The 25031-nt window shown below is 37.4% G+C and overlaps 1 protein-coding gene across 1 annotated transcript; it reads left to right on the top strand.

The window, feature by feature from the left end:
- The first annotated feature begins 7291 nt into the window (after positions 1–7291).
- Tas2r16 (taste 2 receptor member 16) lies at positions 7292–8173 on the top strand. Its single transcript, XM_075953383.1, has one exon. The coding sequence runs from the start codon at positions 7292–7294 to the stop codon at positions 8171–8173; it is 882 nt and encodes a 293-aa protein (XP_075809498.1).
- The last annotated feature ends 16858 nt before the right edge of the window (positions 8174–25031 follow it).

Genomic DNA, 25031 nt, shown 5'->3' with positions numbered 1-25031 from the left:
TCTTCTGGACACACATGATTCACAGGAATTCATGTAAGTAAAACACCCATACACTTAAAAAAAATTAAACATTTTTTATAATGTGAGAAATACTGGTGAATGTCTATAATCCCAGCATTTGAGGGAGTGGTATACAAGCAAGATGGCCACTGGATCTCACTGGGCATACACTCTAGGTGAATCAACTTCTCGGTGTTCAGGGAAGAGATCCTGTCTCAAAGAGTAAGAGGAAATGCTATAGGTGACACCCAATATGGACCTCTGACCTCCACAAACATACACACAAATGTGCACATCAAAAGACATGCACGCACATACCACATACATTTACACAAAGCACACAAACACACAAAATGAACAAATATATTTTGGTTAGTTAGAACAGTTTTAGGTTTGTAGTGAGGTTGACTAGAAATTATCTAGAATGCTCGTATTTCCGAGATGCAGCTGTCATTGTCGGTAGCATCCATCTCAGTGAAGTATTGTCACACTTGATTGATATTATCTGTCACACTCTTGTGCCCCTAAGTCCATATATTACATTACATTCAAATGATGGTATACATTCTCTGGGTTTTGACAATGTATAATAACATTTATCACACAGTTTTACTGCCCCAAATAGTGCTCTGTGTTCTGCTAGTCCCTCATGACCACTAATAATTGTTTTCCTATTTTCATAGCTATCCTTTTCCATGGTGTCGCCCAGTTGGATTGCATAGTGTGTGGTCTTTCAAATTAGCTTCTTGTACTTAGAAATATACTCTTAGGATCCTGCCTTGTCTTTTCAAGGCCTAAGATTTCTGAATCCCTAGAGCACTAAATTATATGCCCTTGTCAGTTTAGCACAATTTATACACACACTTACCTAATGAACATACAATTTTAAAAGATCTTAAAGGTATTTTCTGTCTCTCCCCTCTTCTCATCTCTTTTTGGGATTCTAATTATACATATATTACCTACTTGAAGCCACAGCTCTGCCATATCCTTTTATATTGAAGTTTTCATTCACTTTGGGCTTTGTCTCAGGTAGTTTTTATTGCTACTTGTTCAAGTTTATTAATCCTTTTGTTCACAGATTTAATTTACTTGTTATTTTATCTAGCCAATCCATGCATATCTGTTTTATATTTTTCCTCCTTCATAAAGCCCAATATGTCCTCAGGTAGATCCTCCTGGGATATGACTGTTGTCATCAGCCCATCTATGGGAAGGTCATACCTCTCATGAGGGCTACATTGGTTGTTTTACAAGTTAAACACATCAGTATCTTCTAGCATAGGAGGTACTTTGTCTGCTACATGAAATGGTCAGACAACTCAGCTCTGTGTGCTCACAGGGTCTGTGTAGGCAAAATCACGGGAGCAGACATTCAGCTGTCCTCCAGTTGTGACTATCAAAAGTTATCCAGCCATGGTCACAGCTTTACACAATTTCATTGGGTATGCATAGAAATACTTAGTGTCTCTGCTTGGTTAGTCCTCAAATCTCCCTTTTGCTTCTGAGAGACTCTTCTACTCTATAAGATAAAGGTCTTATTGCAAGGTACTCAAAGTAGTTCCATCTCTTACTTAACCTTAGGCTTTAACTCCCCCCCATCTAGATTATCCCCATTTTATCATATCTGCTTTTATTTACATGTTTAAAAATTACTCCCTCCCCTTTCAGTAAGTAATTAATATATCTGTTTCCTTATACCTATTTCCCCTTCAACATTTTTCTTGTGGGACTTGCAATGTGAGTATTATGTTTGTCATTATTTCTTACAGTTCTTCTAAGACAGTTTTTAACATGTCATGATACTTTGTTAGGACTGACCCAACAAAGTGCCAGAAATTATGTGGATTAAACAACAGAACTTTATTCTTCTCGGTGCTGAGGGTTGGAAGAACAAGATAAAGTATAAACAAAATGGCATTTTTAAGACCTTCTTCTCCCTGAAAGCCTTTTTCTGGGATCTAGTTTCTCTACAGGAGTGTGTCTGTGTCTGGATTTTCCCTTTTTGTGAGGATATTAGTCATATTGATTCAGGGCTTAATCAAATTGATTTATTTTAACTTAATATTATTTTCAAAGAGTCTATTTACAAATCCAATTTTATTTTAAATGTAGTGAGAGGGTAAGCATCCAACATAAAAACTTTAAAAGAAAGTCTAAATCTGTAATGCATGCTTACCAGCAAACTCTACATTGCTAAAAATCTAACAGTTAATTTTCAGTGACTACCAGAGTGTATCGATCAGTCACATTGGATATAACTGATAGCTATGACTTCTCTGAAACACTTTCTTCGGTTTGGCCTTTCTGCTACCTGCTTCTCTGATCTCCTTTGCTGGTTCCTCCTCAGTGTGACCTCTAAGGATTGGAGTATTGCTGTACTTAGTCCTCAGAGCTTATTCATCCTCAGTCTTTAGTCATGGAGCTGCAAATTTTAGGTAACATCTCTAAATGCCTCATAGTCCTAAATTTATACAGAAACCCTGATTTTATCCTTGAATTCTTGAAATGCGTATCCAGCTACCACACATTTCTCTAAGATGATGTTTAAAGTAGACATTGCTTGCTTAGTGTGTACAGATCCCTTCTTTCTCCCCAGGCCTTCATTATGATAGTCTGACTTTTAATAGAATCATAGTAAATATTTGTGAAATGAATAAGTGATCATAGTTACAACCTGCATAGTTGATCTTCATGGAGGAAATTTTCTCAAATGTGACTTGGACCATGGCCTATTAAATTGTTTTTGCTTGTACTACTACTCTATCAAACAGGATAAAAGAAGAGAGTGCAATCCTTTGTTCCCAGCAAAATTGCTTATATGAATCATCCGATTAAACCTAAAGTTTAATCTTTTAAAGTAGAAACGAGTAAATTGGGAATGTAAGGATATGGGAGAGGGTAGAAGGGGAAGGAGAGAAGGATAGGGAAGCAGAGAAAAATATATAGCTCAATAAAAACAATAAAAAAAGAAACTTGAAAACTGAATCTCTGGTATCTTGACTTTAGAAACTGAGTTTCTGCCAATGTGGTGTGTAGCCTGAATGTGGTTGTTTCATTATTGATGATAGAAGCAATGCTTAACTCTCTTGGTCCAAACCTTATCTAGGTATAATGTTAGCATTAAATTCTTGTTCCTGTATTTCCTATAATTTTCAATTTTCCAGTTGACTGTGTACATGTTCCCAGAGTTACAGGAATGCATCCACTCAATGTGTTGGAGACTAAACAAATTAGTACTGTGGAGTTTTATTTAAAGGATGAGATAGGAAGCAAATGAAAGCTAACTCCTTTTGGGCTGTGCAGGTAGGTAGCAGAGTTAGGAAGGGAAGGGAGACTGTTCCCCTTGCTGTCGTTGCACCTCCTTGTGTCTCACTTACTTCAAGATCTTCTTTTCAGTAGCAAACCTTTTGGAAGTCCACATGAAAACAGTGACTTCTGAGGTAGTGCTGCTGTTAACAAAGGTTACTACATGTGAATATCTACAAATTAAAGCGAATGCACCAGGCCTTGTTGACTCCCCATGGGAGACCTTATACTTTCTGAGGAGTTGGTGGAGTGAGTTGGGGGGAGGGGAGTAAGAGGGGATGGAGAGGGAACTTTGATTGGTATATAAAATAAATTAAAGAAAATAGCTTTCCAACTCCAACAACAACAAAAAATCACCAGGAGAGGCTTGGCTACATCACAGCAGCTTCTGTTCCTTAACCCTCTCTTGACCAAAATTACTTTTATAGAAACTCACAGCTGGGAAGAATAATTTAGCAGACAATGACATGAATTCCAGTTTTAAAGATCCAAAATAAAAGATAATTCATAGACTAACAAAAAAAAAAGGCAAAAAAAAAAGACCTAACAACTAAGTAATAGTACAGTTTGGCTCCTAGGTTCTTATATTGTTTTCATAGTAAGTGCTTCTGTGTGTATGTATGTGTGTGTGTGTGTGTATGTGTGTGTGTGTGTGTCCATTCATGTCTGTGTGTGTGTGTGTGGTGTGCAGATGTTTTTGGTTTGTGTGCTTCCACTGATTTCCCCCAACGCAATAGCTGTCCTCAGCATCACATGTAATTTAGAATAGAACAGGATGAAAAGAAGGATCTCTGTATTATCAGAGAGGAATATTCCCAAAGAACATCAACAGGCTTCTCTTCTGGGCTCTATCCCCAGAATTGATTTTCATGCCCAGGCTGAATATGCAAAGGAGACATTAAACTAAGTCTGGCATTTAAAAGCTCTCCAGTAAGAGGCAACTTCTGCCAGCAAGAATCAAGTGTAGTAAACTAGTTTGGCAAATAAATGTCTGTGTGGTTTTATAGCATCATATGAATGTGCTATGCTTGTTCTCTTTCTCAGCTGCTGGCTGTTTACACGATTTCTAGTCCAGTAAACATCTCTCTTGTCCCAAATATGCAAGAGTTTCTCTATAATATACAGCATGTACCCAACAATTAATAGCTTATTGATGGGACCAAATTGCTTTTGAGTGTATAACTATAATTTACATTCCTTCCAGCTCTCTGTTTTCCTATAGATTCCAACTGAAGTTGCTATTACCAAAATTGTCTACTGTGTTTTGGGAATGGGAAGGTTAAAAAGTGTTCTTTTTTGAAATATTCTTGGTTATATTGATTGCCTTCTTTAACTGAACATTCTTTTTAATTTTTAAATTTTTGATATTTTACAAAATGAATATGTGCACACAAGCACACATATATCAAAAAAGAGATTAGTTTTCTAATGAAAGAAAGAGAGAAAGCAAGGAAGGGTGTGGGTTTGTGGGAGGTATGGAGGATCTAGGAGGAGTTGGGGGAGGTGAAACCATATATTATAATATCAAATATATTATAAGAAAAAAATCCATTTTTGATTAAAAAATAGGTTAGTGCCTAGGACTGCGTGAGTCTTGTTTAATAATAGTAAAATCCACAGTTGAGTAAAATAGTTATACAATACTTACAAATAAGTAACATTAAGTTACATAAGATGAGACTAGGTTATACCCTGCGAAACCAGGCGTGACAGATACAAAACCCCTACCTGTGAATATTATATTGCTCATAAGGAAAGAGTAAAAACAATTAGGAATCAATCTTGTGGGTCTTTGCTGTGTCTAAAAAGTGGAGACAGAACTGGATCGAACACGCAGTTTGGAGATCTTGCATTCCATCTATGAACTTGGGAAAGCTAGAAAGCTCAATGGGTAGAGGCAAGCTTGACCAACTAAGTTCGATGCACAGAATCCCCATAGTAAACAGAGAGAACCTTGATTCCCGAAAGTTGCCCTCTGACCTCTCTACATGTAAGTTGTGGCATGAATGCTATACACACAGTCATAGACACACACACTGGGCCCTCTCAACTTCTCAGCATTGGATAATGGACAACAATTCTCAGGGATATGGGAAAAGGATAGAGGTGGGTGCTAAAGAAAGAAGAGAGAAAGCCCAAGTTGGTATCACAACAGCAGAGAGTGAAGAGAGGCACCCACACAACACAAGAGCCAGTATTTGGAGTTTGAATCCCAGAGACTATCAACTCATCCTGTGTCTCAGTCAAACTCTTCAAAAAGGATTATCTCGGAAATTTAGTCTTCACAACCACATGAAGGAATCCCTGTGAGGGAGCAGAGTATCAGGTGTTGCTTCAGATGAAGGATAGCTATAAAATTCCACTTTGAACAGAGATTCATTTCTGGTTAAACTCTTGTAGCTATCATCAGTCCTGAAGGCTATGACATGATGTCCCAAACTGAGCAACTCCTGAGACGGAGACTTACAACATCACAGTCTTTCTAAGGTCACTGTGTATAGGAAGGAGCATGCTCAGCAGACCAGTAAATAAAACAGGTGTCATTGCTGTCGTGGTATGTTTCTCTAAAAACCCTTCACACTCTTTCACCTCTCATGGGGGGGGGGCTAGTCTCAATCAATCCCTCCTTTAATTAGAAGCTTTTGTTTCATTGTTTCATTTCATACTTTTTGTATTTTACTGAACATGCAAAGAAGATGTTTTCTAATTTTAATTCTATGTGCTGGTGTAAGTTTTGAAAATTTATTGTTTTCCTTTGCACCACTGAGTTCAGTGGCCTTTGAAGGTTTATGCGAAACAATTCTAAGTTTCATGTTAGACTACTTCTGCTTTGTCATTTTTAAATAATTAAATGAACATCCAGGTTTGGAATTTATAGAGCCAACAACTTTCACTTCTTCCTCTCTCTAGCTATCAATTACAAGAATCTGGATCTCATTTTTGAAGCCACTAATTAAATAGTTGGCTTCTATTTAGAGAATTGTCTAGTACCAAGGGAAAATGTATTCCTTCTCTAGCCTTCTTGTATAACTGTGAAAGGATGCCGTACACATTTAGAGGTGATATGTTTTACTAGTGTTGGGATGGTTCTTTTCCAATTCATCTGGGAAAAGGGACCTAAAGGACATAGCCAAGAAAGGAGAGACAAAAGTGATATTAATGAAACAAGAACAAATTCCAAAACTATGTAAGATATTACTGAAGGCATTAGAATTAGTAGAAGAGTAGAAACAAGAATATTTCATCTCCATTGGGAGGTCAAAGAGGAGCGAGTGATGGCTTCCCTGTAATTTGTCATCTCTGAGTTAAGACATTCAGCACACAATTTTGAGATTGACTTTCAACAGATGGGGACACTGAAAGGCCAAAACTTCTAGTAATTATGGATGGGATTTCCAAGCGAAGATTTCAGGTACCCTTTTTGTTTCTCCTCACAGGTTGTTGTTAGTATTCATATCCCCAGCTGTTGAAGGTGCTGCAAAGAGAGAGACTCTGAGGATTCCACCAATATGGCTTTTGATCGAATGAAAACATTACTCAGGACATCAATACACAATGAAGGATTCATCTTTTCTACTGCTCAAGTTTTACATTCACAAATGTTAAAGGCATCATTTAAAGAAGATGGAAAGATAATCAAAAGTACCTTGAACATATAAAGCGGAAAAGAGAAAAAACAGCATGAGGATGTAATAGATTTCTCTTTATAAACATAATCAAATCCTCTTAGGATCAAGAATCCACAACCAAATAATATTTTCATGCATCTCTATGTAAATTCAACCCAACATGCAAACCAAGACAAATCCTGTAGATAGGAAAATGACTAGGTCAAAAGAGACATTAGAGAATTTGCATCCATAAGGAGGTGTTCCCTTATACCAAGAGAGTGAGAACTCGAGTGAGAAACACTTGTTGCAGATTTGGAAATTGGTACAGAACTTCTGAGTCGCTGTCCAGGAAGATCCTTCAGAACAGAAGCATGGTGCCAAATCAAGTCACGACCTTCTCCATCATCCTGTATGTGCTTGAGTCCTTGGTAATACTTATTCAAAGTGGTACAACTGTTGTAGCGCTGTGCAGAGAGTGGATGAACTTTCAAAGACTGTCACCGGTGGAAATGATTCTCATTAGCCTGGGCATCTCGCATTTCTGTCTACAGTGGGCATCAATGCTGTACAACTTCGGCACCATTTCTAGACCTGCCCTTGTATTTTGGAAGATTTCGGTCATCTGGGAGTTTATGAACTTTTTGACATTCTGGCTTACCAGTTTGCTCTCTGTCTTCTACTGTGTCAAGGTCTCGTCCTTCACCCACCCTGTCTTCCACTGGCTGAGGTGGAAAATTTTGAAATTGGTTCCCTGGCTGATATTGGGTACTCTGATAGCTTCTTGTTTGTCAATCATCCCTTCCGTTGTTAAATATCACATTCAGATTGAATTAATTACCCTGGATCATTTACCTAGAAACAGTTCTTTGATTATAAGACTTAAAATGTTTGAACAATATTTTTCTAATCCTCTCAAAATGATTGGTTTTGGTGCTCCCTTCCTCGTGTTCCTGGTTTCTATTATCTTACTCACCATCTCTCTTGTCCGGCACTGGGAGCAGATGAAAGAGTTTAACACCAACGACTCCAGCATGAAAGCTCAGTCCACTGTTCTGAAGTCTCTTGCTACCTTTTTCATCTTCTTCACCTCCTATTTTCTGACTATAGTAGTCTCCTTTATTGGGACCGTATTTGATAAGAAATCCTGGTTTTGGGTCTGTGAAGCTGTCATCTATGGCTTGGTCTGTATTCATTACACTTCACTGATGATGAGCAATCCTACACTGAAAAAAGTACTGACGATGCAGTTCTGAAGACCAGAGCCTTCCTGAGGCATGAGATGCAGTAAGAACTCTAGGGTAAGAAGCCTTTGCTTTGGCAAGGTCCTTATCTGATAATGAAATGCCTGCCATATAAGCTTCATTCCCTTCCATGCCCACAGATGCCCAATTCTGTAAATCCTTTCTTCTGACCCATTCCTTTCCTGTCCTAGTCATAGTCCTGGAATGGTTTTGATTTTTCTACTGATTACCCTGTCTTCCCTTAGTTTTTTGCCACTTCTGGAATATTAAAGATGAGATGTTCTATATATTAGAGTCAATATCATTCTCACAGTTACTGACTGCTTCACATATGAATCCCCCTCCCTGACAGGAGTTTATTGTCTGTGCACTTCACCACACTAAGCCATTAATTCACCTTCCTAACTTCAGTCTAGAAAAGAGAAATGTCTTACCATGTCCAATATTTTTACACTGCTTCTGGATCTTCATGCAGAAATTTATACTCCCCTTCGCCTCTATCCAAATACCACTCCTTATTCCTTTACAGATCTAACAACTTAATTCTTATTTTGTTTCATTGATCAAGACATTGTATTCTTCACCAGAATAGTGGGCCATTTATCCAGTTTAGTCTCATCCTTAGTATCTCTAAATATCAATGATTTCAGTTGGTTAACAACTAATGATTTCTATTGCCTTGATTTTTGTTTAAGTTGTACTGTAGCTTAGAGTGAGCACACAGAGAACTTCTTGTATTAGTTTGTAATCAGTTATTTTAATTTGTCTATGGATTGCTCCATATAACACAGAGTAAGATGCCCTCTTATTTCACAACACGTGAGAGATGCCAGCTGATATTTTCCATACTCTATCTAGGGTTCTATGCTTCTAACAATCCAAAGTCCTCCCCAAATTGGTAAGAATATAGGAACCACAGAGTAAACAGTTTTCTAATCACCAACAAGACATCATTTATTGTTCTATAGAAACTCTTTTCAACTTTCCCATCTAATAAATATCATACCCTTTTCCTTTACAGGGTCTGGTTTTACTCCTCCATATTTTTCTCTTCATCGCTTTGCTTTTCATATTGACTCACTAGGAACCAAATATCTCAATAACAACTAACTTGGGGCCCTTATGCCTTGGCATCTTTCTATCCCTGGCACTTTCAATGTATTTCTCCTAAGCATAGCCACATGTCTTCCAGCATTCTGGTGCCAAGGTAGAGGACATAACTTTCCCACTTTTATACATGGTGGACACATTTGGTGATTTGAACTTTTGGCTCTTTCTTTAGAAGACTACTCCTGAAAGCAAAGCATCCTATGGAGAAAGAGATATGGGTAACTCATGCTTGGTTGTGAAAGCAAAGCTCAATGTCTGGAAAGAAATGGATCTTCTTTCTCTTGAGTCTGTCACTCTGATATGTCTTCCATGGTGAATAAAATTTGAAATGAGGGCATGAATGTAAGAAACCCTTAAAGACTACTTCCAAAACTGCCACTTAGCATTTTCCCACAACATCATTGATACTGAATGAATAAGAGAGAAAAAACCTTGTCCTGCTTGAAGAAGGAAGTTTTCCAAGCAATCTGAATATCTCTAGAACTACTGTGATTCAACTGCAACTGAAGGTGGGATGGACACTGGAGGATTTGGCGATACCTGCAGAGCGGAGTCTTACCTGCAGAGATACTGAGGAGAGTAAATGCTTCCACTGTGACTACAAACGCTTAAGAAGGGGTTGTAAGCTTTTAGAGAGTTGAGCTGTAAGAATTTGGGATCCTTTCAGAATGGGTTGAGCAAGAGCCAGTGAAACTTGGATTATACCTTTGTTATTTGTATCTATATCCAGAAGGGACCTTGCATGTTCCAAAATATCAGATAGCTGGGAGAAATAAGAACTGTTCTCTTTACATGAATATAAATAGAGAAAAGGCAAAAGAGCCCACTTGTCTCCACTATCACACACAGAGATGCTATTCCAGGAACTGGGAAATATTTTTAGTATTCTCACTATCTTCCTTTGAATAAAGTGCAATGGAAAACTTATCCATGACATATATGAGGTTGGAGTGTTAAAAACGACTGAAGGGATGAGGAAGTCTGAAAAAAATAGAAACAGAAATGATGCTTGTCCTACATATTTGTGACACCCACCAGTTCCCAAGGAGATTTTACATACATTATCTCATTTCGAACTGGAAGGACAAGTCAAGATCACCCAACCAACCTACAGCAGAAAACAGACCTTCAAAAGTTAAATCCACACTGATGATTCATTCTCACCCTAAAACCAATGAAAATGGATAGGAGAGGAAGGGATGCTTTTTCAGGGAGCAGAGTGTTTCAATCCAGAAAAAAGAAACGACAAAAAGGGAAATGCTGTAGAAAAATCATATAGAGAATGTGTCCAAGAGTAAGGAAATTATTTTGAGAGTTTTAGTTACCAAGGGGTTAATGTGTTTCTGTTGTTCAATCTTCAATATTCTATCTTATGTTATAAGCCCACTATACTTAGCAGCGAGTGCCTTTTGAATACTGGAATTAGGAAAGTTATGGGTCCAGGCTCAGAAGCCAAGTTGTAGCATCCATGAAGTTAGGAAAAACATTGTGAGCCCTGCAGAATGGTACCTGAAAAGACATAAACTATATATACATGTCAATTAGAAGCAATTTGAAAGTAAAACTCTGCTCTTTGTACAGAACCCCATGATCTTGGTAAATTGTAATGACGTGGAGACTGGAAACAATGATAAGTTCCTAATAACATCTGTCATGGAGTCTATTCATAATTAACTCAGATGTTATTTGGGAGGGAAATGTCTTTCCTCTTTATCCACAGTCCTAACAGGCAGAACGTACAAGTACGGAAACTTCCAATTCACCTTTTGGCTTTTTTTCTGAATCTGGTAGTCAAGAGATTCCATCTTCAGCCTCAGAAACACCTGTCAGTCTTAACTTCCAATAATCTACAATGTAAACATGAGTGTTTGCATGAGGCATATCTCGTCACTATTTTATGAGTGTCAACATCCTTGCACAGGATATTTGCATAGGCTGCCTCTATGCATAGAAAATGTACTCCTCACGTTCGCTGTCATTTACCTTTCCTACCCAGTATTCCCTTTCTAAATGAATTGGCTTTCTAGGCCTAGCACTATTCCTGCTAAGGCATGAATGCCAAATCTACCAGTCTTTTGCCCTTCAAAATTATTCCTCTTTCTACTACACATCAATGTGATATCAATGAGAGATTTGTTCCATTTTAAAATCCTACTCTTTGAAATTGTGCCTTTGTAAGAGTTTTCTCTACGTAAGAAATTAAATTAATGTTAAATGATGTCAATGGGATGATAAGTTACAAGACTGAATGTGGGAATTTAGGATTAAATAAATATGATGTAATATTATGACTTCTCATAGTGGTAATTTACTGTACTCTACTGGGAATGCAAAGATAGATGGCAGTGTTCGGATCAGCATGTGTTCTCTTACTAAAACGAGTTGTGTATAATGACGATGATACTCAGGGTAGACCTATGAGAATATCTCTGGCCATTTTTGCTTTTGAGAAGCCCTGAGCCGAGACTTGGATGTTTCACAGCAAGTCTACAGCAGACAATGCTTAGAGGATAGCTGCCTCTCTCTCCCTTATGAAGGAATGGTAAAAGCAGCAGAGCCTCCCATGTTCTAGAGAACAGGAAACAGACTGTATTTCCACACCCTCCTCTATGGAGGGTTCCAGAATGCACCACTAGTCGAGACACCCCTCTACTTTCTCAGGCTTCCTTCAATATGGTGATCCTTCAGAAACAAGAAAAAGGAAAAGGTGTCATAGGCAAATGAGAGACTATGCTCCCAACTTCCCAGTTGGCTCTCAACTTCTTAATTAGACCAAAAAATAGGTGACAAAATTAATTTCTAATTGAGTATGAGAATAATGTTTAGAATGCCAATTTTGAAACCTTAAAATGAAAACATTTTTTAGGTTCATAAGACTTATCATATGTTGCTGAGAAAGGCTGATTTTAGGAAAAGGTTTAGTCTGAATATTTTGAGTATTTTTTTCTTTCTTTCTTGGGCTTGGCCTAATCACTACATTTGTTACAAGAAGTTGAAAGTCTGTGCATTGGACTTAGAGCCTACTTCGAATTATCCCAAGATAATATCATTTCTCAGAAAGCTTAGCCAAAGGCCTTAGCTTCTTATCACCATACCTGCCATGGCTCTCCATATGAATCCTGATGGAGCATCATGAAATCTAAGGCTTTACAACAGAATCTTTCCACCCCTGGTAGAAAACCCTGAACCTAGGGTTCCAATTTTATTCTGTTCATATTTATATTTTATGTTTTACCAATGTTTTTGCATTTCTATTGTAAATTATGGTGACTTATTTTTAAAATTGGTCTTGTTGCTTTAAAAGGAGACAAAGAAAGCTAGAGATAGATGATAGATGACAGATAGATAGATAGATAGATAGATAGATAGATAGATAGATAGATATTGGCCTGATATTATCAAAGAAGATGATATCAGAAGCATTTTAGCAATAAAATATTTATAATATAATTACAACTGTAAACCATTTTGAAATATTTTACAGTATTGCTTTTGTTTCAGAAAGGTATACTAAGAAAGGGAGTCGAAAGGACCTTTCTCTCCTAGACTCTAGAAGACTACATCAGTAAGGTATAACACAATTCAGGAACTCAGAATAAAGACAGAAGCTTACAAATAGGAGGAGAAGTATATAGTGGACTTTCTACAAGGAATTGAGACTAGAACATGGGACTTGTTTACCATCTACCTGCCAAGCCCCCAATTGTCAGGACAGTATATCTCTAAAACAGTTTCTTCTATTTTAGTAAAACTTTCAAAAATTGATTCTAAGTGTGAATCGACGAGCTTTAATGGCAAAGATTGGATAAACAATTTCAATGCCAAGTTCCACTAAGTTGATATTTTTGATAATATGTATATAAAAATGGAAGATTAGCCATTCATTGGAAAGTAGAAATTCTTTATGAATCCATTCTTTTTCTTTACATTTTAACTTAAATGTTGAGTTCTTTTTCAAAATAAATAAGTAAATGAGTGTCTATTTTAAAACTATGTTAGATGGAACTGAATTACAGCCAAGGTAGTCAAAATGACTGAGAATAATCACATATTTTCGGGGGAAAGCGACTTCAGATTTGAGTTTAAAATGGGAAGAAAGATACATTTCACAAGCTTTCACTCTTAAGGCTAAAGATAGGCTGTGTAGGTAGTTATTTTGAGGACGTTGGCAGATCAGTGTTGTCAGTACTTGAGGGTTTGAATGAGGCTCGTTTCAAGAACTTGGAAATAAGGTGGTCTCCTGGTGTAAATCAAGAAATCAGCTTCCTCCCTACCTCTTCCCTAAATGCAACAATCTAAGACTTATCCCGAAAATGGATGATTCAAGGGTTCTTCAGTCAAGTTCAGGATTAATGTCAAAGCAGAGTCCATACTACATAGAAAAACAAGTGTGTGGGTCTTAAAAAGAGAAAGAAAAACAAATTTAAATTCACAACCAAATAAAAAGGTAACACACATCAAAGCTAGGTTTGTGTTTGGTGAGTTACACCTGGAAAAGGGCCATGTTTGGTCAGCTTACTTGAAGCCGTCTAGCCGTACTGACAATTGTTCCATGCTATTATCTACTGAACTTGGGTCAACATCAGTTTCCTCAGCTTTTGCTCTGTCTGCTCATCCTCTCACTCTGTTCTCCATCCCGTGTTGTGATGGCTACGCCCAGGTACATACGCATCTGTGAGTGGAGAATTCCATATCCTATAACGAGTAAGTACAAAATGGATAGCATGAGATGTCAGTATAGCACAGTTAAGACTTTTGTGCCCAGATTTAGGACACTGAGAGTGATGTTTGTTACTCACAGATTGGTCTACCACCCCTCAACAACAATAACAAGTGAAAGCCAGAAAAGTAGTACCACTCACTACCTCTGTGAGGTAGCTTGTTCCAATGCTTAATAAACTTTGATAGATTGTTATATAATATCACTTTCTGCTCTGGTCACACTCAATGAATTTTCATAACATAAACTTTAAATCATATGGATTGAGGTTAAATAGAAGCTTCCCTGGTATTTTTCATCCTGCAATGGGTCCATTCTGCAATGGATCTCATTCTCATTCTCTTCAGCTTCCTTTTCAGTAGAACAAGTTTATCTCAATCTGACTACCCTAGATAATTGATAGGATGGTCATTATCTTTCCTAAAGATCAGGATCAGAACTTAAAATGTAGCAGAGTGTGTCTATATCATTGAGATATTATTTAGGAAGTAATCTTGGTTGTGGTTTAAACTGATACTTTTATTGTCGAGGTCACCGTTCTTAGTTACAAGAAATAAACTTCTTCCTCTTTGATTTGGTGCAGGAGGAATTAAAATAATACTTTAGATAGCATATAAGTTTCAGGGAATGCTAGGTGAGTAGACCAGACAGAAGCAATGTATCCAAAAGGAATGATTACCTGCATCTCAGGTTGCTATGGCAGCCATGCCTGCCATTCCACATTCATGATGTTAGGGACCAGAAAGCAGAGTTCCCATGGCACCTGTGCGGGAGCATCTAATTCCTCTGTCTTGAGATTATTTCCTCCATGTCAGTCCACTTTCCCACTGCTTCTGTATCTCTCATGGGTACCTCTGTTGTGCTTACCCTGAGTCACACAGACTCACGCAGACTTAAAGCTGCTCTGTGTGCCTGGGCAATGTCTTGATTAGCTTTCTGCCCTCCAGAAAAGGGCCACATGAAATGGGACATAAGAAGTATAGGCTAAAAGAAGTAGAAACCTTCCCATGACTTTCTCATACAAATATATGGCCTGTTGTTTAGATATTCGTGTGCTTCACATATCTGTCACTGTTGTTCATTAGTCACAGGTTTATAATATTTATATACATAAAATGTTTATGAAAATGAATGACAATTCTAAAACAATTTATAATCCATGGAAAAATATAAAGAAGACAAAGACAATCAAATATGGCTACCTTAGAACTTATTACAATCAAGGTTCCAAACTCTACTAATTTCAAGGCTGTGACACAAACATGTAGTCTAATGGAAAGTTTGATAATACGAGTTGCTGATTTTGTGTTTTCTTTGCAGCTTTTCTATTAATCCAAGTGATTTTAAAATGTAAAGTACATTTTATAATTATTTCCTTAACTATTCCAATGTATGGGAAATTTTGTCTCATAAGAGTAAGTGTATTTTTTCTTATGCTTTGTAATTGTTGGCTAAATGTCAGACATTTTATATAGAAGAGTAGAGGATAAGACAAACAATATTGTGCCTAAATATGGGTGCATATTTTTCTATCAGAGTGACACCTCTTTCTCATCTGTCCAGCCATAAGCAATCAGTTCTCATATCTTTCCTTTTCTTGAGAGAGTTTGTTCCCTTTTGTATGACAGGCTTTGCAGCTGCCCTGAGTCCTAGACTCTGTGGTGAGTTCAGGAAAGTTGTACCCTTTTTTGATTTATTAAAGTCTTTTTCATTGAGAAATAAAAGTACATACTTATTAGCATTCTACATGCTAGGAGTAAGCACCTACATCAGCGTGTTTTTTTCCTTAATTCTGCATAGCTGAGCCCCTAACACATGCAGTAGAGAGGAAAAAATAGAGGGAAGTGATTAGACTAAGATATTTTAGAATATGAATTTCTGAGTGTGTGAAAACTCGCAGAATCTTAATCTCAGAGGAAATATCAAAAGACATCTATCTTAGTCTTAAGATCTTCAAACTCTGTCCTCTTTTGCTAAAATTAAACCTCAGTCCTCATGTTCCTTCCTCAGGAAAATGCTTCCAGCTAAAATGACTATGACTTCTGCAATGCCCCACCAATCAAAGGTTTTTTTTTTCTGAAATCATGAAAAGCACATATGCAGTTTTTTCATTGAATAAATAAACACTATGATACTGAAAATGTTTGCAAATCATATATCCTTTTCTTATTCTTGTTATAACACCATATGGACATAGGGGAAATGTCACAATGAATGAAGTGTTCACTGTTCAAGCATAAATACTGGAATTCAGATTCCCAAAGCCTCTATAAGACCTGGAAAGACATGGCAGGTCTCTGTATACCCAGCACTGGGAAGACAGAAGCAGGGGCTCCTGGGAGAGGATGGCCAGGTAGACCAGCTGGAATTGATGAGCTCCAGCTTCAATGGAATACTCTGCCTCAATAAAATAATGTGGAGGATAATTAAAAAGACACGTGTTGTCAACTTCAGGCCTCCACAAGCAGGTGTATACAGGTGCAAAGGCACCTGAAAATATGTTCAACCATACACGTGTGAACACCAGCACATAACACACACACATATAAAAGTAATGAAAGCACCATATAAAATCACTTCCCTCCCTAGTTTGAATGTATTTCATATACCTCCCAAAACATCCAACAAGTAGTCAAATTTTTGTCTGTATGTATATAGAGGGAAAAATATTATGCATCAAGTTATATAGAGAACCTACAAATTCTTATTGACATTGAATGTCAACAGATTAGTCATAATTGCAGGAAGATGAAAAAGATGACAGACTCAGAGATATGGCCTAAATTTCTTATAACAAGAAGGTTGAAAGATGAATTGTGTAAAACAGAACTGGGCCTATAACGATTCAGGATACCTAAGCTGAAGATTCCAACACCAGATAGATAGAGTTTAGATGATGGTTCAAGTATAAATCATATACCTCTTCTTTCTTATGGGAAGCAAAACCCATGTGAAGAAGAATAAAGAGTATCTACAAAAAGAGGTCTAAAGAGTAAAGCCCACTTTGTTTCTATAATTTTTAAATGCCAAAGAAAAACAGGCCTACACTGAGCTCCACTAACAGTGAAATCTGGCCTGGTCACAATACTCCCTGAACTTCCCTTGTTGGAAGAATTATCTGAAGAAGCAACCTCCAGGAGCAGGCAAGCAAGACCCTAGCAACCTTTGGACACAGGCAGGAAGACTTAAGTGACCTCCTGGAACAGGCAAACAGTGCCCAAATAACCTCCAGAAGCAGGCAAGCAAGGCCTGAGAGAACTCCTGGAGCAGGTAAGAAGGCCTAAAACACCTCTGGGAGCTCCAAGCAACCAGAACCGTGGCCCCAGTTCGACCTTTAGGAGCAACAATCTAAGCCTTGGACCCACTGACAGTGGGAGGTGTGATCACTAGAGAAACAGCCTAAACTACACCAATTAGAGGAAAAGATGGGTAGACAGCTTAACAACACAAAAACAACACGGAGCTACCACAAAAAAAATAGACTTCAAACTAAAATCAGACCAAAGAGACAAATAGAACATGGTCTGAGACAGTCTGCCTTGCTGTTTCTGTGGCTCTCTGCACTCTAGGCTAGATAACTTGTGACCTGCTGGGTATTCTGATGCCTCAGCATCCTTCTCCCAGGAGCAGGGCTAGGATTCAGGACAGATGCTACAGTTTCCAACATTTAATGTTGGTGCTAGAGGTCTGAATTTAGGCAATTAGGTGACTAATTCTGAAAGCAACTTTATCCACTGAACCATTTTTCTGGTTCAGAGAATGTGAAATTTTTAGTAAAGCTTTTAAAATTCTGTTGGTTAGAATTTCTGGGGAAAAGTTTTAGAATGGTCTTTTTATAGTCTCCTCAAACATAGCTTTCATATTATTAATTAATCATTTATGACGATGAAGTCACAATAATTCTGATACTTAACACATAGACACTAAACACCTGGAGCCCTGTGTGTGCTTTCATAAGCTGTAATTTCTTTAAACGTATAAACAGAAAACTTAACCCTGTCTTGAAAAACAAAAAACAAAAAAAAAAGAAGAACATTAAATTGACTTTAAAGTAAGTAAATTTTAGTGAGAAGATGAGAAAAAAAATAAGTGCTTTATTTATTTTTGTTAGAGTAATGTCTCCAAGAAAATTATTCAGGGATTAACAGTGTTCCTTTAAAAACAAATTATTCTAATGCATGTATTGTTATATGAGCAGAAACAAACAAACACACTCATAATGACATGACTGGTGAACAGTGACTCACTATTCCAAATGTCTTAATATACACCTCAAGTTACTTCAAGTTTGAGATTCCCTTATCTACTTCAATGACGTACATTTTCTTTAGATATATTTAGATTTTCTTTTTAAATATCAACATTGTATTATGGGAAAATGAAAGACAGAGGTTTGGTTATAATCGAAGAGAAGATGATAAAAATACCAAAACCAACTCTTTAAATAATCTAATCCTTTCTTTTTATTTTACTGATGGCTTTGAGATAGTATTCCTCAGTGTTTACCTCAAGATTATCTGAGAATTTAAGAATTACTTTAACTGTTTAAAAAATGATAATTCCAATTTTTACAGATATTCTGAAATTAATAGCTCAAGTGGAAGCCAAGATACCATAATTTTTAAGTTTTTCACGGGGTTTAAATGAACACTGAAGCAGTAGAATATCCTAAAACTTTTTCTGGAAAAGGGTTCTTATTGTAGCCTTCCTAAAAATAAGTCTAGAGACTAGAATCTGATGCTATGATACAAAAGCAGCCATCAACAATGTCTAATGATATAAATGGCTATATTCATCTGAGATGTTAACAAAACTGCAGCAACCAGCCAGATTCACTCCACTGGCTGCAATCTGCCAACTCCTTCCCAAAACTGTAATTTTGTGCTCATTTTCAACCTGTCACTTCTCTATTGATGAAGACTTCAGGACCAAGGCAACTTATAGAAGGAAAAGTTTATTTTAATTTATGTTCCAGAGGGTTAGTGTCAGGGCAGTGGCAGCAGGAGGCCATGGTGACGAGAGCAAGACGCTGAGAATTCCCATCTTAACCAGGGCACAAGGCAGGGAATCAATGCTTTCAAAGCCAGCCTCCAGGGACACACCTCCTCCAGCAAGGCCACACCTCCCGAACCTTCCCAAACACCCCCAACAACTGGGGACCAAGGAGTCAAAGGCTTGAGACTCTGAGGAATACTTCTCATTCAAACTACCAGCCACACGGAAGTTTCATAAGAAGGAATCAAGGAAAGATGCGCCTGTCCCTGCTACTGAAGAGTTGGGAGAAATGAAAGAGGAACCACAAATTGTCCTTTGCTGGAAACTTAGAAAGCTGTCTGTGCTGTGGCTATTAAGAAAATGAGCTCCTAAGGTCCAAATGAGGAGCAGAAGGAGGGAGAACATGAGCAAGGAAGTCAGGACTGTGAGGGGTGCACCCACCCGCTGAGACAGTGGGGCTGATCTATTGGGAACTCACCAAGGCCAGCTGGACTGGGACTGAAAAAACATGGGATAAAACCGGACTCTCTGAACATGGTGAACAATGAAGGCTGATGAGAAGCCAAGGACAATGGCACTAGGTTTTGATCCTACTGCATGAACTGTCTTTGTGGGAGCCTAGCCTGTTTGGATGCTCACCTTCCTGGACCTGGTTAGAAGTGGGAGGACCTTGGACTTCCCGCAGGGCAGGGAATCTGGACTGCTCTTTAGTCTCCAGAGGGAGGGGGAGAGAAGTGGGGCGAGGGGGAGGGAAGGAGGGAGGGGAGAGGTTTGGGAGGAGGGGGAGGGAAATGGGAAAAGGGGAGGAGGCGGAAATTTTTTTCAACAACTAAAAAAATAAATTAAAAAAATTAAAAAAAAAAAGAAAATGAAATCATGGTCATGACACAACTAGATACAACTTAGTTATCTTTTTAGTTAAAAAGCAACCAGCACCAGAATTCTGAAATCTCACTGCCTATCTTTCCAAAAAGTAAATATCAAATATCTGAAGATAGAAGAATTAGATATAAAGCACCCTCACTTCCACAGTAGCTTAATTACAGAACCAACCTAGGTATTCAAAAACTGAGGATTGGAAAAAGAAAATGTATGTTTACATAATGAAATTGTTTTCAGCCCTAAAGAAAAATGAAGTTATGTCATTTGCACAAAAGTGAGTCCAGGTAAAAATAATATTAAGCTAATTAAAATAATAGCTAAAAGATTATTACATATTTTTTTCTCACATTGTGTGACCTGAATTTTTATAAATATCAAAAAATAATGTAAATATATGGCATGCAAGGAGAAGTAAAACCGTAGGAGAATAAAGGGGAGCAATGGAAAGGCAAGGAATAGAAGGAGAGAGAGCTATATCAGTAAGAATATTTTCAACATGCAATAAATACTTGTAAAAAATACCTTTAACAAAGCACTATGCACAGTGAATATATACAATAAAAACTTTAAAGTTTAAAAATGAAAGTTTAGAGATGCAAATTATGATAACACATAAAGTTATTATTATGTCTGTCTTATTGAAAGGAAAACTAAAAGCAATTTTACATTTTTCAGTAGATACTAAATTATCACAAAACATCAGGGAGAATGACAAACTGAAGTTAGAATACAGTCATATGACTCTTTTTATATATATAATTAGGAGGTTGGGAGGGGCTCAGTCAGTAAAATTTTTATTGAACAACCATGTACAAATTTGTGTGGCAGCACATGTAACTAAGGTTACAGAACCCTAGACCTTTGCGTGTGATAGGAACAGAGACTGGAAGATCCCTCATTCTCACTAGCAGCTGGTATAACCAATGAGAGACTATGTATCAATTAATTAGGTGAAGAACTATAGAGGCAGACCCTGGATGTCTACTAACTCTGGCCTATACATGCTCACACGTGCATACATACATACATACATACATACACACACACACACACATCTAAAAATAAAAGATTCAGAAAAGTAATGAAAACTCAGATAATGTAAGATTGAATGTCAAGAAATAATACACATGTTTCTACAAAAGCTCATGGAGTTCAGAATGCAGTGTATTTCAAATTCAATATATATGGAATAAAACTAGAGTTTATTAGCTGCCACTAGGAGTCTCCCTAATAATTAGCCCTAAATATCTAAGCACTTTTAGCTTAAAAGTCTAAGTGCAAACAAACTCATACAGAAAGTAATGAAACTTAAAAACTCAGAGCATTATGCCTGCTTCTCTCATACATAGATTTTTCTGTAAATAGAAAATCCAGGTAGAATCCAGAGTAATCAACAATGAAAGGCCATTAATAGAAACCAATATAAAACATATAAGAAACGGAGAAAATCAAAATAAAATTAATGTTGTTAAAGAGGATATTACAGTAAAGGTCTCAATACAGAAGATTATGATTATGATTAAATATATTTACTAACCCTTAAATTAAATCACAAAAACATGCTCTACCAGATTAAAAATCCAAGCTGGTTGTACTCATAATCCTAGTACTAGGGAAGTAAAGGCAGAGGATTAAGAGTTCAAGGCAAGCTTTGGCTGCACAGCAAGTTTGATGCCACACTAGGCTATGTGAGATCTCTAAAAAATGAAAAATAAAAATGCAATGAAAAGATATGAAAAATATCATAGAGTAAAATGAAAGTAGGCCTGAATGTGAAAGGAGACAATTAAATGACCACATGTTTCATGAAAGAAACAGCTAAGAGGAAAATTAATGAGCTGGACGGTGGCACAAACTCTTAATCCCAGCACTTGGGAGACATAGGCAGGCAGATCTCAGTGAATTTGAGGCCAGCCTCGTCAATAAGTGAGTTCCAGGACAACCAGAAATGCTACACAGAGAAACCCTATCTTGAAATACCAAAAATTAAAATGAAATAAATTTTAAGAATCCAAAATTCAAACTAAGAAATATGCCAACCAGATGTGAGTTAAGGGAATAAAATGAAATTAAAAATATAAAAAAAACTTAGGATAAGAATTTGCTTTTGGAGAAGTAGGAAGATTAGGGAGTGTTAGTAGTTATCTGTCTCTTGAAATAGATGGTCTATATGTTCAGGGTCTTACATATTGAGCATACTTCATTTATAGTTTTATTTTTCTTTTGTGGGTTTATGCTATATTTCAAAGCAAATGAAAATGGAATAGAGATAGCATAACAGAAATGAATGGCATTCTAACCTACATATTACTGGTGCATACTAACGGTGCTTCCTTGGGAAGATATAGAAGAGTCACAGAAAAAGCATTCAAAATTTAATATAAGACAACTTTCCTGAACAGAGAGAAATAAAGATAAGATTGAGTAGGAATCTCTCTCTCTCTCTCTCTCTCTCTCTCTCTCTCTCTCTCTCTCTCTCTCTCTCTCGTATTATCAAAGGTGCTATGCAGACTTCTGAGAGAGAAAAGGCATCAATAGTCTCACCCAGCTACACATATGTACTACATGTCCTATAATAGCAACCCACGAGGCAGTATATGCCCATGCATGCATGTATTAGTGATTTTGATTCTTTTAAGAATAATCATTGCTTTGTGACAGAATCTGAGGACCACTGCACAGAATGAGAATGTATACCTTATTACACACTTGACCTGATTAAAAACTTATGGATCGGGAGTTATGGACCCAAGTAGAATATACTATCTTTGTGCCCCTAAATGAACTGTTTCCCAAAATGAAATGTTGTCAAACTGCCTTCTAAATATTTACATTTATACCCACTGACCAACACGACTTCAGTCTCCTGCAGAGTTCATTTCACAAAGGTTGACCTTTAATACAAAGACTCTTAATTCTGAAAGTGTTGAGAGTAAGTGACTGATAAGTACATAGTCTGTAATAAGACATTATTATCATCCTGCCTGTGAGGCTCACAGTGGAGATGGCAGAAATAATTTATGAACAGAAGAATGGGGAAGAGTGTCATTAGATACTGCATTGGTTAAGGCATTGTTACAAACATAAATACACAGCAGCTATCAAATGAATCCGCTACCACACTGAGCCTTTTAATCTTCCAATGGCGCCCAATGTGATGGACTAAATCCACTTAAAAACCTGAGAAGGCTTAAAAATAAGGGAGAGAGAATTTAACACAGATTTTTGCTGTTTGTTGGTGGTGTGCTGTAGAGAGATTTCCTGATTCAGCAACAGCAGCAGAAAAAAAAGCTGTGTCATTTTAAAGAGCGGCTTCCTGGGGCTGTACTGCCAGTGCAAACTCTGGCTTTAAAGCATTTTAATGGCAGGTACTGGATGTTTGTGTTCCCGCTTGGGATCGGAAGGAGAATGCTCTGAGACCCTGCCGATGGCTCAGCACTCCCCGCCTGCACCTGGGCAGACAGCAGAATCAGGCTTAGGCAGGCGGAAGAGCATGGCGGATTCCTGCCGCCATACAGAGACGCGTTTTCAGACTGTGCAGTGCTCTGCGTGTCAGATTAGTTGTAACTTGGATGAAAAGAGTTCCTGTGCCGCACGCTCAGTCTCAGAATTAAACTATTGAGTGCAGCTTCAATGTGGACTTGCTGTGTGCCCACAGTTCAGAGGCACCAAATGGATCTGAAGCAGGAGCGGCTGCTCTATGCTGAACTGTGCTGGTCTTAGCCAGGAACTACCGTAATTACCATAATAACAGCGCAGTAAAGGTTTCGACTGGGCAGGACACAGGCGGTACCGTAGTACCTGTACATGGTGCAACCTCAGTTTTTAAGAAGTGCTTAACATTTTAAGAAATGCTCCTGGATAGTAAAAAAAATTACAGATTCACAATAAAACAGATTTCAGACATAAATGACCTCTATGGGTCATAATGTTGGATGAGTGTACGTAGGCTTGAGAGAGAGAAAAAAATATATATATAGAAAGAGAATAAAGTTAAAGCCCTTAAAAAAAAGGGTAAAGTCTTTGAAGAGACAGAGAACAGATAGTTATAGATTAAAAGAAATAAAGAAAAATAAGCCATTTAAAAATGGAAAATTCACAGAGAGTCTGGATTATGTATATTGTGTTTTCTTTAAAAATTTTGACTGTGAAGGAGCTAAGTACAGAGAGACATTTCATTATATGGGCTGCCAAGTGGAACCAGAAAAGATATCATAAGGGTATTATGATTTCAGAATTTGGGTCTAAGGATATGATGCTTTGGGAAGGAGATGTCTCTGTCATTTCTAGAGCTTTGGACTTCTTGTTTGCTTAGGTAATATTATATCCTCCTGGAGTCTTTGATGGAGTTGAAGAATGAATAGATAGTTATAGCTTTCCTTAGTTATGAGATAAAATAGATATAAATATTGTAACTGTAATTTTTACTTGATAACTGTTTGTTATATGTAATTTTACTATGTTAAAGTTAAAGCCTTTCTTTTTTGTTTAAACAGAAAAAGGGGAAATGATGAAGATGGGTCTTGTATTTATCTGTTGCTTTCATTGGTTAATTAATAAAGAAAACTGCTTGGCCCTAATAGGACAGAAAATTAGGTAGGCAGAACAAAATGCTGGGAGAAAGAAGCTGAGTCAGGGAGTTGCCATGATTCTCCCACCCGACACAGCCGCAGGTTAAGATCTTCCCTGGTAAGCCACCTTGTGGGCTACACAGAATATTAGAAATGGGTTAGAGCAATATGTAAGAGCTAGCCAATAAGAGGCTGGAACTAATGGGCCAAGCAGTGTTTAAAAGAATACAGTTTCCATGTAATTATTTCGGGTAAAGCTAGCTGGGTGGTGGGACGCAGCCTGCAGCTCCAAATACTACAGACAATGACTGTTAATGGTTGCTGGGAGAGGAGGCATCATTTTTTTAAATGGTATAGCCACTGGGGGAATAGGTAGGAAAAAGAAGAGGTTCAGAGAAAATAAGGGGGACACTAGAGCTTAAGAGAATGTGAATATAATCACATAAAATTGTATATATTTACAAAACTTTCAAAAATAGTGAAAAAAGAGAAACTTTTCCTAAAATTAGAGAAATCTAAAACCACAGAATAAAAATCTACCAAGACTTGAAAGAAAATAAACACAAATTTCTCAGAAGTGGGGTATATTCCA

This window comes from Microtus pennsylvanicus, chromosome 19, assembly GCF_037038515.1.
Source record: "Microtus pennsylvanicus isolate mMicPen1 chromosome 19, mMicPen1.hap1, whole genome shotgun sequence".
Taxonomy (NCBI): Eukaryota; Metazoa; Chordata; class Mammalia; order Rodentia; family Cricetidae; genus Microtus; species Microtus pennsylvanicus.
This window is presented reverse-complemented; position numbering and strand designations above follow the sequence as displayed.